The sequence below is a fragment of the Oncorhynchus kisutch genome, linkage group LG13 (assembly GCF_002021735.2).
Source record: "Oncorhynchus kisutch isolate 150728-3 linkage group LG13, Okis_V2, whole genome shotgun sequence".
Taxonomy (NCBI): Eukaryota; Metazoa; Chordata; class Actinopteri; order Salmoniformes; family Salmonidae; genus Oncorhynchus; species Oncorhynchus kisutch.
In genome coordinates this window covers 65889511-65905615 of record NC_034186.2, presented here as the reverse complement: position 1 = coordinate 65905615, position 16105 = coordinate 65889511, and the positions used below count along the sequence as shown (strand labels likewise).

Sequence of the window (16105 nt, the reverse complement as noted above, 5' to 3'; positions counted from 1 at the left end):
GGCCTGCACAGAGCCCTGACCTCAACTCCATCAAACACCTTTGGGAGGAATTGGAATGCTGCCAGGGCTATTCGCCCAACCTCACTAATGCTCTTGTGGCTGAATGGAAGCAAGTCCCGCAGCAATGTTCCAACATCTAGTGAAACCCTTCCCAGAAGAGTGGAGGCTGTTATAGCAGCAAAGGGGGGACCAACTCCATATTAATGTCCATGATTTTTGATGAGCAGGTGTCCACATACTTTGTCATGTAGTGTACCTCACCACTTGCTAATACCATGCACCCGCTGCTCCTGCCCTGCACAGGTCCACTTGGTGCAGTGTAGCCTACCTACTTCAACAGACAGGTTCCAACCCTCTCTGAATTCATCTCACACCCTGGTTTGATATTCTGATCACAGTGTATCTGTAAGCAACACCAAAGCCTGGTGTTTGTCCAGGAAACACATGACGGTTGTAAAGGGACGGGAGAGGAAGACAAAAGGCCTGGCGGGCTGCATCCAAAATGGCTCCCTATTTAGTGCACTACCTTTGACCAGGGCCCACTATGTAGGGAATAGGGTGCCATTTGGGACGTACCCCTGGTGGTGTGTTATCCAGGGACCAGAGACCTGCCACTCAGGTTCACACCATAGTGAAGCTTGATCTATCAGGGAGGGGAAAAGGAGCGACTGACTCTAGCCTAGATCTATGCAGCAGGAAAAACACAGAACGTTTCATTGTTAGATTATTCAGAATTCACATGAATCTCCTACCCTGGTTGAAAAAGAACACACCATCGGCATTGTACATTTATTGGAACAGCAGGACAGATGGAGAATTCTTCCTCTGGCCTGCAAATAGTTATCAGAGACGGATAAAGTAGTGGGGCATCTACTGTAGTTGGTAGAGAGTTGTGTGGTATTGAGGTCCCTTGATGAATTTATAGATAGGTCTGTATGACCTAGTCTATTAACTGGAGAAAGAGAACTCCCAACTGTAGTGGGCTGGATAGAGAATCCTCTTCTCACTATCTCTGTGTGTGTGCTATTGTTTGGCTCAGTCTTGGGGGTGCTGTTGAAAATTGCAGCATTAAGACCACTGTTTGTTTCTAATGTTTTATACAAAAACCTTGTTGGGTTCAATCCTAATCTAACAGATGATTTGATCTTCCGATCTTTGAAAACGTTGTGACACATTTGTGTGTTCCACAAAGTACAATACAAGCAAGATCAACAGGGATTTTATTCACAACAGCAATAAAGTATTTAGCTTGAAATACAAGTCATTTTACTTTGATTTGTCATTATAAAATGTACTGTATCTTATACGAGTTATATTTGTATCTATAAATTGCAGTTATCTGCCAAATAACATTTTACTTTTAAAAATAAACATACCTGCATGTAGCAAAGATATACAGTATTTTTGGCTTCACTTACTCCAGTCCACAGCCACATGCATAAATGCATAGTTTTGTTCAGAATATAAATAGCAGTTACTGTAGAAAATATTTCAGTGTAGCTTGTTGAAATAGCTTAAAGTTATCCCTTGAAGTTTAGTAATGCTCTTGCACCGCAGGCCAGTTGAGGACGAACAGATGAAAACAATGTCTTTATCCTTCATTTGGGTTCAAGCTGATTCTCAAGGGTCTCCATCCTTTCTGACACAACCTCAAGTATTTACACATTAAGGAAGTTATTGATTTTAAACTAAACACATTTTTAAAGATACTCTGTGCATCCTAAATGGCAGCCTATTTCCTTTATAGTGAACTACGTTTGACCAGGGCTGATAGGCCTCTAGTCAAAAGTAGCACACTATACAGGTAAAAGGGTACCATTTGGAAAGCATTCAATGTCATGGCAATATTAAAGATCTTATCTAAAGTATGTACACCACAACAGGGCTGTAAAGGATATTATTCTGGGTCAGTCTCCTAAGCTGTTCGTTGACCTGCCTCTGGAAGAGCATCACGTTCTCACACTTACACATATCTTGAGGGGAGGGTTTCTCTGTTCACAGACAGACACAGTATGTATTGTCTTTTAGGAACAGACTGACACAGATCAAGTGCAATACAATTATTCATTCCCAGAGCCTCACAATATACTGTACAATGATAGGCCTCCAATGGTACGGTTTCTGTTGTACTTCATAAAAACACCTGCAGGTGGCAGAGATGTACAGCATTTTCCCCCTGAACATAAAGTCCTTACCCGCTCCTCAATAAATATTTCCTGAAATGCAGTGCATGAGAGAAAATCGATCTAACACACATTATAAACTGGGTGGTACGAGCCCTGAATACTGATTGGCTGACAGCCGTGTGATAATAGCAATAAGGCACCTCGGGGGTTTATGTTTTTTTGCCAATATACCACGGCCTAGGGCTGTACACAGGCACTCTGCGTTGCGCCGTGCATAAGAACAGCCCTTAGCCGTGGTATATTAGCCATGTACCACACCCCCCCAGACCGTATTGCTTAAGTATAAATCATGATATGGAAGTCTAAGCACCACCTTCATAAACAATCTGATTCGTTTTAAAACTTTAGATGGGTTTTGGGTCATTTTTGATTCAGTATTTGTATTTATAGAATTCAAAATTTATTCAAGATGAGAGGATTTGTGCACTGTGCACAAAAGTGTGAGAAATAATGAATAATGTGTAGCTGTGATGGATCTTTAATAAGAAAGTTATTTTAGAGTGTGTTTTATTTATTGGGTACCTTTACATATCCGTGACTTCAATTTGTCTGTAATTTCTCCCATGTTGCTAAAATCTTCAGCATAGTACAAATGCTTATCATCTGGCTCAGAAGCAATTTCCCTGAGCTCCTCTTCGATGGCTTTACCAACACCAAGTGCATATATCGTGATACCTGGGGGCGGGGAAGCAGGTCAAAGGTCAGAAGGAAGTGGATGAATGACTCCTTTAAGAGAAGATGGCACTCTATTAAAGGCTCTTTAAATGGCTCTGCAATCAGATCAAGTTAAGCAAACACAACGTAAAGAAACCATACCAGCATCCTTTGCCTTAGTGGCCCATTTCGACACATCATCCTGGGATCGTCCATCGGTGAACACGATGCTGACCCGTGGTATGTCGGGCCTGGCCCCCTCCTTGGCAGAGAAGCTGTACTCAAACATGTGACGCAGGGCAGCACCTGTCATGGATCCTCTGCCCATGTACTGCATCCGCAATACGGCCCTGTTGATGTCCAGGCCTGAGGTATACTGACCCAGGATGAACTCTGTGCGGACCTTACTGGAGTACTGCAGCAGCCCCACGTGGGTGCCCGTGCCGGACACGTCCAGAGAGTCCACGATGCCGTTCACAAACTGCTTGACCAGCTCAAAGTTGGCCGGTCCCAGGCTCTTAGAGCCGTCAATTACAAATACCAGATCCATCACTCCATCTCCACACACTGCCTCTGCCATAGTAGAGACAAATAGTGTTGAGTCAAGTCACGACTCCCCAAATAAACTATACCATGGCAAGACAGCAGCAGAAAGTACTAGCCTACATTACTTAAATGAGTTCGCTGATAGGCTAATAACTGGCTCATTCTACAATAATGGCCCAACATTATGAAGACCTGTGTGCCGATCAGGGGCACAACTTTGTTTTTAGAAGTGGCGGGGACATATTTTTCTTTTACATTTTTTTTATCCATTCAGATAAACACTCCCAACAGCCTACCCGACCGCTCGGAGGCATCCGCATGGTCCTAAAGCACACCGTTGCCTCGTTTTGTATCACATTCCAATGATAAAACTGGGGGTGGGGACAAAAATGCAATTTCAGAATGTGGGGGGGACATGTCCCCCCATTCCCCAGTGAAAGTTGCGCCCCTGGTGCAGGTCATATTGAAATAGTATAAGGATAATTCTCATTAATAATGGAAATGTGTGTTCTCTACTCCAGGCTTCATGGTTCCAAAAACAGTCATTTCAATGCAACATTGGATAATAATGTGCACGAATATCCATCTATCTACCTATCGAGAACTACTCTTTCTTCCTTCACGACATGTGCCTGTCACTGTCAAACGGTATGGAATATTCCTCTTAATCCAGGAAAATAACACCCTGGACTAGAGGGAGCATCAGGATTAACCATGACCTCATAATCACTCTCATCCAAATTATGTAACATATAAATACCAGGATGGAAAAACACTCAGTCACAGTCAGACCCATTACAAAAGAGGCAATTAGGTGTATATTTGAAGGCAGTCCAACTTCCCTCAGTCACATAAGCATTAATGCGTAACATTCATTCTAACATATCAATTCAAAGGGATGTGAATCCATTGGGCCAAAACAGCATGATGCATAGAGAATCCTCTTATTACTGTGCAATGTCCAAAAGATCTGTTACCACACAGCTGATAGGAAGACATGGAAGCAGGCCATGGACTTACTCTGGCAGGTTCTGTTATCAGGTCTGAGTTTGTAGACTTCTCGACATCTACACACAAATGAATCTTCAGTGTTCACACAGTCATGCTCACACCCATGGTTACCAAGGGAACATGGATCCAGCTCTGCAGTAAGTAAAAGTGATCAGACCCAGTTGTTGAGGTCAATAAGCAAGACCTGCTAGTATGTTGAAATCTTAGTAAAAAGTTGAATACAAGTTATATTTCTGTGTATTAGGTGAGACTGAGAGCATACACTATTCTAGTGTGAAGCAGGTGAGACTTACTTTTGCAGGCTTTATTATCAGGTCTGAGTATGTAGCCTTCATTGCATTTACAGAAAAATACATCTTCAGTGTTCACACACTCATGTTCACACCCATGGTCGCCAAGAGCACAGTGGTCAATCTCTGAGAGGTGTTAGTCACATCGGGTACAGAGATAGAAACAAGGCAGAAGAGAGAAAGGGACAACGCATGCTAATATTCTTTCAGGGAAGTAACACTTCTACACTGTTATATAGAAATATAACAGTGACTCACATATTCACTACATTCAACAAATAAATACATTACAAATGTTTTCCTCAACACTGCCCACGCAGTGAGCACAGCACTCTGTTGCTGAGTCCTCCAGGGACTGATATTTTGAATGAACAGTTTACGATTGCTTTATTTGTTGGATGTAATATATTTTAAACCATTTTTAGAGGTATACTGGCACTGCCATCTCAGGAGGGGGAGGTTGAGTCCAGTGTTGTTAATAGCACAGTAACACAGTTCATACAACCAGAGGAGTGATGAACTTACTGCTGCAGGTCTTGCCATCGCGGTTGAGAACATAGCCCCTCGTGCATCTACAGACGTAGGACTCAGGAGAGCTGACACAGTCATGCTGACAGCCATGGTTCCCCAGGTCACAGTAATCTATTCCTGGGGGGGAAAGGTAGAGACACACATAGATTGGCTTGAATTCATACATTATTCTCAGGATGTTAACAAGAGATAAAGGAGGGAATAGGTGCCTGTAATTTGGAATTGTATTTTTTTCCTGTAACACCAGTTGTTTCTGCCTATTTCTTTTAAGCACTTACCGTTTTGATTAACCCACAGGGTGCTTTCTGAAGTTAACTAAAATGTTTATTGTGAAATTTGCATCGGAACATACACTCTTGGAAAAAAAGGTGCTATCTAGAACCAGAAAGGGTTGTTCGGCTGTCCCCATAGGAGAACCCTTTGAAGAACCCCTTTTGGGTTCCATGTAGAAACCTTTCCACAGATCAAACCAGATGGAACCCTGGCTGTGTTATGATCTCTTTGTATTCTAACACCCTGGACACACTCCCCCATATTTCAGCAGCCAGTGAGATGATTCAAAAAGCACACTTCCTCTTGGAGATCTCCCCTATGCTACTCTGAAGTCTGAAGTTCCACTAGAGAACTAGGGGCACGTCCAAATGTGGGTGGACTTGGACCTCCGTCTGGCAACAAGATAGACCAAATACTGTATTAGAGTTGGACTGATCTGGGACATTCATCCCTTCAACTGCTTAAAGAACTGATTGTGAACACTACAATAGTCAAGCATAGTTGCATCACTGAGCCAGTCCATGGACTGAAATGTAACCCAAAACAAATTATTTATTGTTCAGTATAATAGACCATCAGATTTGAGCAATGAAAGGACAGATGGAAATCTGTGGAATTCAGGTTAACCTTCAACAGCAGATAAATTCATAGTTTTTTCTATGCTAACTAGTCATAACCACAAAAAAATAAAAAAAATAATAAATGAACGAATGAAAGAGGAAAAACTAAGAATCTCACTTCGGCACGTCCTCTCGTCCTCGTTGAGTTCATACCCAAGCCGGCAGCGACACTCGTAGCCAAGTACCCCTGGCACCTTGGCACAGATGTGGGCACAGCCATGGTCCACCACATCACACGGGTCTTCCGCTACAGAACCAGGAGGACCACAACATAGGCAAAGACAGGATTTAATGCTACTGCTGTAGCTAACCCTTACCCTATGCCTCTGCTGCTGCTCCTGCTATCCCACCAGCCCTAGCACTGCACCGTCCCACAGGCAAACCCTAACCCAGCCAGCTAGGCCCCACTGATTCTAATTTACACCACTGACTTTTTTCCTTGTTCCCCTCTAGTGAATTTGTCTGTCCAAAAGCAACATATTTTCCATGTTCTTAGTCAAATGATGTGGTCAAGCCTGTTATAATAGAGTTGAGCACAGTCGACTAAGTTGCTCACTCACCGTGGCAGGTCTTGCCATCATAGTTAAGGGTGTAACCCTTTCTACACCGGCACATGTAGGAGGCACACACACACACACACACACACACACACACACACACACACACACACACACACACACACACACACACACACACACACACACACACACACACACACACACACACACACAAATAATACATCCTTAGAATCTCCATCAATATAATGAATAAAGCACATGAGTGTGTTGAGAGATGAACAGAGAGAAAACACCTCCACACAGATTGGACTGGAAGACGGAGGTGAGGGTCTCTATCTGGCTGAAGTTGGCCACCAGGTACACATGCTCCGAGTGGGGCTCACTCCCGATGACCCGCAGCGTGTTCATATCCACCCTGCCCACTCCGATGGCGAATATCTGGATGCCCGCCTGCCGGGCCTGTGCCGCCACCTCTTCCACCGTGTCCTGGGGGCGCCCGTCCGTTATGATCATGGCGATGCGGGGGATGTGCATGTCGGCAGGTCGGGCGCCCTCTGGCTCGGTGAAGGCTGTCTCCATGGTGTACTGGATAGCCAGGCCGGTCATGGTGCCGGTGGCCAGGTGGTCCATGGCCTTCACCGCCCGCTCCACATCTGCCTTGAATACAACAGTTCTGTGTTTGTTAATGTGGGTGGGTTAGTTTTTGGGGGATTCTTGTTACAGACTGTTTCTGAGCAACTGTACTTGGAAAACCAAATAAACATATTGTAAAAAGAATAGAACAGTACTGAATAGTCCATCTGTTTCTTCTGCTCCCAGTCTCACCACACGGCACACATTTGGGAGGAAGGAAGTTCAGCCACATTGCAACATCCCTGTGGGTAGAAGTACTTTGCTCAAGGGCACAACGGCTATTCAGCTAAGTGCATCGAGAGAGAGAACCTGTTCTCTAGGCTACCTTGTTGCTGTTGGTGTCGAGACAGAACTTGTTACCCAAACTATATTCTTAGGGGGGGGGAAATGGTTTCAGAAGGGTTCTCCAGCTGTCCCCATAGGAGAACCCTTTTTGGTTCCAAGTAAAAAACTATTTTTTGTCTCAATGTAGAACCATTTTGGGTTCCATGTAGAACCCTCTGTGGACCAGGATGTCTTGCTCCCAGGCAGACTAAATAACTTTTTTTGCCCGCTTTGAGGACAATACAGTGCCACTGACACGGCCTGCAACCAAAACATGCGGCCTCTCCTTCACTGCAGCCGAGGTGAGTAAAACATTTAAACGTGTTAACCCTCGCAAGGCTGCAGGCCCAGACGGCATCCCCAGCCGCGCCCTCAGAGCATGCGCAGACCAGCTGGCTGGTGTGTTTACTGACATATTCAATCAATCCCTATCCCAGTCTGCTGTTCCCACATGCTTCAAGAGGGCCACCATTGTTCCTGTTCCCAAGAAAGCTAAGGTAACTGAGCTAAACGACTATCGCCCCGTAGCACTCACTTCCGTCATCATGAAGTGCTTTGAGAGACTAGTCAAGGACCATATCACCTCCACCCTACCTGACACCCTAGACCCACTCCAATTTGCTTACCGCCCAAATAGGTCCACAGACGATGCAATCTCAACCACACTGCACACTGCCCTAACCCATCTGGACAAGAGGAATACCTATGTGAGAATGCTGTTCATCGACTACAGCTCGGCATTTAACACCATAGTACCCTCCAAGCTCGTCATCAAGCTCGAGACCCTGGGTCTCGACCCCGCCCTGTGCAACTGGGTACTGGACTTCCTGACGGGCCGCCCCCAGGTGGTGAGGGTAGGCAACAACATCTCCACACCGCTGATCCTCAACACTGGGGCCCCACAAGGGTGCGTTCTGAGCCCTCTCCTGTACTCCCTGTTCACCCACGACTGCGTGGCCACGCACGCCTCCAACTCAATCATCAAGTTTGCGGACGACACAACAGTGGTAGGCTTGATTACCAACAACGATGAGACGGCCTACAGGGAGGAGGTGAGGGCCCTCGGAGTGTGGTGTCAGGAAAATAACCTCACACTCAATGTCAACAAAACTAAGGAGATGATTGTGGACTTCAGGAAACAGCCGAGGGAACACCCCCCTATCCACATCGATGGAACAGTAGTGGAGAGGGTAGCAAGTTTTAAGTTCCTCGGCATACACATCACAGACAAACTGAATTGGTCCACCCACACAGACAGCATCGTGAAGAAGGCGCAGCAGCGCCTCTTCAACCTCAGGAGGCTGAAGAAATTCGGCTTGTCACCAAAAGCACTCACAAACTTCTACAGATGCACAATCGAGAGCATCCTGGCGGGCTGTATCACCGCCTGGTACGGCAACTGCTCCGCCCACAACCGTAAGGCTCTCCAGAGGGTAGTGAGGTCTGCACAACGCATCACCGGGGGCAAACTACCTGCCCTCCAGGACACCTACACCACCCGATGTTACAGGAAGGCCATAAAGATCATCAAGGACAACAACCACCCGAGCCACTGCCTGTTCACCCCGCTATCATCCAGAAGGCGAGGTCAGTACAGGTGCCTCAAAGCTGGGACCGAGAGACTGAAAAACAGCTTCTATCTCAAGGCCATCAGACTGTTAAACAGCCCCCACTAACATTGAGTGGCTGCTGCCAACACACTGACTGAACTCCAGCCACTTTAATAATGGGAATTGATGGGAAATGATGTAAAATATATCACTAGCCACTTTAAACAATGCTACCTAATATAATGTTTACATACCCTACATTATTCATCTCATATGTATACGTATATACTGTACTCTTTATTATCTACTGCATCTTTATGTAATACATGTATCACTAGCCACTAACTATGCCACTTTGTTTACATACTCATCTCATATGTATATACTGTACTCGATACCATCTACTGCATCTTGCCTATGCCGCTCTGTACCATCACTCATTCATATATCTTTATGTGCATATTCTTTATCCCCTTACACTTGTGTGTATAAGACAGTAGTTTTAGAATTGTTAGTTAGATTACTTGTTGGTTATTACTGCATTGTCGGAACTAGAAGCACAAGCATTTCGCTACACTCGCATGAACTAACCATTAGCTAACCATGTGTATGTGACAAATAAAATTTGATTTGATATGATTTGGAAAGGGTTTTATATGGAACCCAAAATGGTTCTACTTGGAGCCAAAAAGGGTTTTACCTGGAACCAAAAACGGACAGCCGTAGAACCCTTTTGGAACCCTTTTCTTCTAAGAGTGTAGTTTGTGGAGAAAGGGTTCTTCAAAGGCTTCTTCTATGGGAACAGCTGAAGAACCCTTTTGGGTTCCAGATAGCACCTTGTTTTCTATGAGTGTACCTTGCTGCTGTAGGTGTTGAGGGAGAACTCGTTCTGCACCACGCTGCCGTACTGCAGCAGCCCGACGCGCGTCGCTTCCGGCCCCACGTCCAGGAAGGCCAGGATGTTGGTGATGAAGATCTTGACCTTCTCGTAGTCGCTGGGACGCACGCTGCGGGAGCTATCGATGATGAACACAAAATCCAGGGGCTTCCCTTTACACAGGCTCTCTGGGGAAAGATACAGGCATTACTGGAGGTACAGTAGGCCAGGCATACTATATGTGATAATTACACAGGCATTACTGGAGGTACAGTAGGCCAGGCATACTATATGTGATAGTTACACAGGCGTTACTGGAGGTACAGTAGGCCAGGCATACTATATGTGATAATTACACAGGCTTACTATACAGTATATAACTGATATTTACATGGGCTCTCTGTATGAAGAAACCAAACGTTTCTGGGTACAGACTGGGTCTTACTTAAAGTACTGTAGTACATAATTCTGACACTGTCTGGTTGATTCTTTCTTTTTTAGTTTGAACAGTGATTATTACTTTGTGTGCTCAGTTAGTCAGCCTGAGAGCAGGGGAAAGATTCTGAGTTCTCTAGTCTCCAGTAATCATCTGTAAATCAATCAACACTAAACTAAGCCTGGGAAAAGACAAGAAGAAAAACTTCTACATGCTCCATATATCCCTCTAGAGAGGACCAGTTCCCCTGGTCAGACATTGATTTTACTTGATCTTTACTGTAAGGGGAAATATTTTTATTTTTATTTCACCTTTATTTAACCAGGTAGGCTAGTTGAGAACAAGTTCTCATTTGCAACTGCGACCTGGCCAAGATAAAGCATAGCAGTGTGAGCATACAACAAAGAGTTACACATGGAGTAAACAATTAACAAGTCAATAACACAGTAGAAAACAAAGGGGGGGTCTATATACAATGTGTGCAAAAGGCATGAGGAGGTAGGCAAATAATTACAATTTTGCAGATTAACACTGGAGTGATGAATGATCAGATGGTCATGTACAGGTAGAGATATTGGTGTGCAAAAGAGCAGAAAAGTAAATAAATAAAAACAGTATGGGGATGAGGTAGGTGAAAAGGGTGGGCTATTTACCAATAGACTATGTACAGCTGCAGCGATCGGTTAGCTGCTCAGATAGCTGATGTTTGAAGTTGGTGAGGGAGATAAAAGTCTCCAACTTCAGCGATTTTTGCAATTCGTTCCAGTCACAGGCAGCAGAGTACTGGAACGAAAGGCGGCCAAATGAGGTGTTGGCTTTAGGGATGATCAGTGAGATACACCTGCTGGAGCGCGTGCTACGGACGGGTGTTGCCATCGTGACCAGTGAGCTGAGATAAGGCGGAACTTTACCTAGCATGGACTTGTAGATGACCTGGAGCCAGTGGGTCTGGCGACGAATATGTAGCGAGGGCCAGCCGACTAGAGCATACAAGTCGCAGTGGTGGGTGGTATAAGATGCTTTAGTGACAAAACGGATGGCACTGTGATAGACTGCATCCAGTTTGCTGAGTAGAGTGTTGGAAGCCATTTTGTAGATGACATCGCCGAAGTCGAGGATCGGTAGGATAGTCAGTTTTACTAGGGTAAGCTTGGCGGCGTGAGTGAAGGAGGCTTTGTTGCGGAATAGAAAGCCGACTCTTGATTTGATTTTCGATTGGAGATGTTTGATATGAGTCTGGAAGGAGAGTTTGCAGTCTAGCCAGACACCTAGGTACTTATAGACGTCCACATATTCTAGGTCGGAACCATCCAGGGTGGTGATGCTAGTCGGGCATGCCGGTGCAGGCAGCGACCGGTTGAAAAGCATGCATTTGGTTTTACTAGCGTTTAAGAGCAGTTGGAGGCCACGGAAGGAGTGTTGTATGGCATTGAAGCTTGTTTGGAGGTTAGATAGCACAGTGTCCAAAGACGGGCCGAAAGTATATAGAATGGTGTCGTCTGCGTAGAAGTGGATCAGGGAATCGCCCGCAGTAAGAGCAACATCATTGATATACACAGAGAAAAGAGTCGGCCCGAGAATTGAACCCTGTGGCACCCCCATAGAGACTGCCAGAGGACCGGACAGACAAAATTATGAATATACATACTGTACTTGTGCACACACATATGGTCTGTATATTCTATCATATTGTACTGTATGTTCCATTATATTGTACTGTATATCCCATTATATTGTACTGTATATTCCATTATATTGTAATCTATATTCCATTATATTGTACTCTATATTCCATTATCTTGTACTGTATATTCCATTATATTGTACTGTATATTCCATTATATTGTACTGTATATTCCATTATATTGTACTCTATATTCCATTAAATTGTGCTGTATGTCCCATTATTTTTTGCTATATGTCCCATTATATTTTACTGTATATTCCATTATATTGTACTATATGTCCCATTATATTGTACTGTATATTCCATTATATTGTACTATATGTCCCATTATATTGTGCTATATGTCCCATTATATTGTACTGTATCTCCCATTATATTTTACTATATGTGCCATTATATTGTACTGCATGTCCCATTATATTGTACTATATGTCCCATTATTTTGTGCTATATGTCCCATTATATTGTACTGTACATTCCATTATATTGTACTATATGTCCCATTATATTGTACTGTATGTCCCATTATATTGTACTGTATGTCCCATTATATTGTGCTATATGTCCCATTATTTTGTGCTATATGTCCCATTATATTGTACTGTATGTCCCATTATATTGCAATATATGTCCCATTATATTGTACTGTATTTTCCATTATATTCCATGCATTCCACTATATTCCATTATATTTGTAATTGTATTTAATACTCTTCCTCGGGTCCAGCAACATGAAGGCAGTTATATACAATTTAAAATATTACAAGACATTACATAACTCTTTACCCAATACATTTAGTGCGTTCCCTCAGGCCACTACTCCTCTATCACATATTTACAATACAACATCCATGTGTACATGTATGTAGAGTGCATGTCTTATCATGTGTATGTGTGTCTATGCGTGTCTGTTCACAGTGTATTTTTATCTGTTTTTTAAATCGGATTCTACAGCTTGAATCAGTTACTTGATGTGGATAGACTCCCATGTAGTCATGGCTCGATGTAGTACTATGCGCCTCCAATAGTCTGTTCTGGACTTGGGGATTGTGAAGAGACCTCTGGTGGCATGTCTTGTGGGGTATGCATGGGTGTCCGAGCTGTTTGCTGGTAGTTTAAACAGACAGCTCGTACATTCAGCTTATCAACACTTCTTACAAAAACAAGTAGTGATGAAGTCAATCTCTCCTCCACTTTGAGCCATGAGAGATGTACATGCATATTGTTAATGTTAGCACCCAGTGTACATTTAAGGGCCAGCCGTGCTGCCCTGTTCTGAGACAATTGTAATTTTCTGAGGTCCCTCTTTGTGGCACCTGGCCACACGACTGAACAGTAGTCCAGGTGTGACAAAACTAGAACCTGTAGGACCTGCCTTGTTGATAGTGTTGATTGTGACACAAACCACAGTATTTAGCCAGCACCACATTTTAGCCAGCACCACATTTCCTTTAGTACCAGTTAGTACCAGTTGGTCTCTGCTGGTCTTACCCACTGAGTTGGACTGGACGGCCGAGTCGTTGCGTCCTCTGGACAGGACAGATGGTCTGGGACGGCGTCTGTCTCTGTGGTCCACTCGGACTGCATCGCAGCAGAGCAGGCAAAAGAGCCCGAAGGCCAGAGCCCTCATCCTTGACCAGGGGGACCCACGGACAAATGGGTGGACAGACAGACAGCAGCTGGTAAAACAATTGCAGAGACAACCAACTCAACCTCCAGTCCTTAGGATGAGTGCACATCAACAAACACAAACACTGCCAGTCACTGACAGGGAGACGGGATGGGATGTCAGTCAGACTCTAGAGGAATTATAAATAGGAAGCACGTTCACCTCCTGCCTGCCTGAAACCACAGCTTCAGATTTCACCTCATTAACCCAGAATGGTTGCCATGTCACAGCCGTACAGAACGATTAGCGCGGTGTCCCAAACGGCCCTCTATTGTCTATAATGGTCAAAAGTAGTGCACTTTATAGGGAAAACAATGCCATTTAAGACGCAGCCTAGAGCTACAATGTATACAACACATTCCAGACCCAAGCTACCAGTGAGGGAGGTCCACAATCTAATATAAATACATGCACAAGTTCCCTTCAGTTTATGAACTGAAATGTAACGGAGTGTCTTCCCATAGAGTTATTAATACATGGAACAAAACTCCACTCTGAGTTGAGATGTTACAGGTGGTTTGCAGTGATTTAAAATGGTCTATAATACACAGCAGACTGTTCCTTTGTCAGCCATCTGTTATTGCTCCCATTTAGACCACTTCATACTCCTGCTACACACAACACTCAGGCAGCTGTTGGCTGTACGGGCCATTCTGACAGACATACAGCAGTTGTGTTCCATGGCTTTAAGAGACATAGCCATGCCCATTCTAGAACACGTATACCTTTGTTCCATTTAACTAAGTCAGTTAGGAACAAATTCTTATTTACAATGACGGGCTACACCTGGCCAAACCCAGATGACGCTGGTACAATTGTGCACCGCCCTATGGGACTCCCAATCACAATGCCTTAGGGCCTGAGATGCCGTGCCTTAGAACGCTGTGCCACTCGTGAGCCCGAGTGACAAGCTGATTACACGGAGTTGTTCCTTAGTCTGTTCACAGGTTTGAGCTGCATAGGTGTACCAGGTGTACCATGTTTATGATGACTGTCAGTGACCAGAAGCAAGCAGGGTCACACACTCATGGAACATCCTGTTCAACTACCACAGCTGCACAAACATTAGGTAAGTGAAAAACAAGTGAAAACCAGAGCCAGCACATGCCAGTGATGGATACAACATTTGTTTCTATTACTCATTCAGTCTGTAATTGAAAATGAAGATGGACCATATACAAAAACATAATTACAAACTACAGTATTTTTAAAAACATTTTGTCATGGCCATATTGTATCTTGTCATCTTATGTTGAATCTCAATCAAACACAATCTAATGTGGAATCTGAATCATGTTTACTATATGTTCACTTCTATTAAAAAATTAAATGGTCATCTTCGAGCTTAGATTGTGTGTGTTAAACACGACATCTGTCATGGGGTTTCATGCTGCAGTGTGACAACACTAACTATTGAAAATAACATCAAAATATCAAAAGTCTCCTTACCTTAATATCAAAATAAAGTCAGTAAATCTAAATTAAATGTTGTAAAAAATAAGTAAAGCAGGAAAAAGAAATCCACCCGGGCGAGTGAGTTAAGCTGGTGACTTGTGGTCGTGCAGTCAGTCAGAGAATATGCAGATGTTCTTTAGCTTTCTCGCTCTCTCTATGCATTAGACTTGCCCCCTCTCCTCTGGGACTGACTGATTCTGTATTTACTCTTAGCTGCCTTACCTCAGTCTGGCTCTAACCTGGGGAGGGAAGCCTCCTATTGGAGACATTATTTGGAGACATAAAAAAATTGTATGGATCAAATCTTCATGTTTTCATACAGTAGGTTATCAGATAAACTATAATTTCAGTTTGTGAATCACAGTCAAGACATCAACTGAGCCGACCAAGCATTTTGGTAACCACATGATCTTCTTTGATCAGAAATAGTGACCAATAATCAAACAGATATCCCATCTATTGTTCTTACATCTGACAAACAGCAATGTGAAAAGGTGATAAGTGTGTCTACAACTCAACTGTACTGTACATTTTTCAAAGTAAATTACAAGCCTTTTGGTTTTGCCAACTACTGTCCTGGTCCAATGGTGGTCCAAGCTACAGTGTAAGGAGGTTACTGTACCTGGAAGACATCTGGATGAACTCTCCACATTGAACAGAAGGAAACAGTAAGGAAGCAGTTTATGGAAAAGGGGTCTGAAGCAGCGCTTTCAGTGCTCTTAACGTCAATCATCCTGAAAATAGACTACCTGTCTTACAATGACAACATTATGGCCCTAACAGCTCTTAAAGTCAATGGCCAAATAGTTTCCAAGTTTCCTAGAGAATTTCCGTTATTCAGGTTT

The 16105-nt window shown here is 43.7% G+C and overlaps 1 protein-coding gene across 1 annotated transcript; it reads right to left on the bottom strand.

The window, feature by feature from the left end:
- Nucleotides 1–1203: 1203 nt before the first annotated feature.
- LOC109901685 (matrilin-2-like) lies at nt 1204–15367 on the bottom strand. The gene is made up of 12 exons (XM_031787027.1): nt 15255–15367; nt 13628–13815; nt 9993–10201; nt 6923–7286; nt 6230–6358; nt 5213–5335; nt 4691–4813; nt 4407–4529; nt 3003–3413; nt 2709–2861; nt 1899–1991; nt 1204–1654 (listed from the first exon to the last, which is right to left on the bottom strand). The coding sequence occupies exons 2-12, from the start codon at nt 13764–13766 to the stop codon at nt 1599–1601; spliced, it is 1923 nt and encodes a 640-aa protein (XP_031642887.1). The 5' UTR covers nt 13767–13815; nt 15255–15367; the 3' UTR covers nt 1204–1598.
- Between the last annotated feature and the right edge of the window lie 738 nt (nt 15368–16105).

Bases quoted from the DNA above. Each gene is read 5' to 3' on its own strand.
- LOC109901685 (XM_031787027.1), bottom strand. From the start codon at position 13,766: ATGAGGGCTCTGGCCTTCGGGCTCTTTTGCCTGCTCTGCTGCGATGCA. The intron at 10,202-13,627 runs GTAAGACCAGCA...ATCTTTCCCCAG, and splicing joins CGTCCAGTCCAACTCAGTGG to AGAGCCTGTGTAAAGGGAAG. The intron at 5,336-6,229 runs GTGAGATTCTTA...TTTCCCCCCCAG, and splicing joins GGACGAGAGGACGTGCCGAA to GAATAGATTACTGTGACCTG.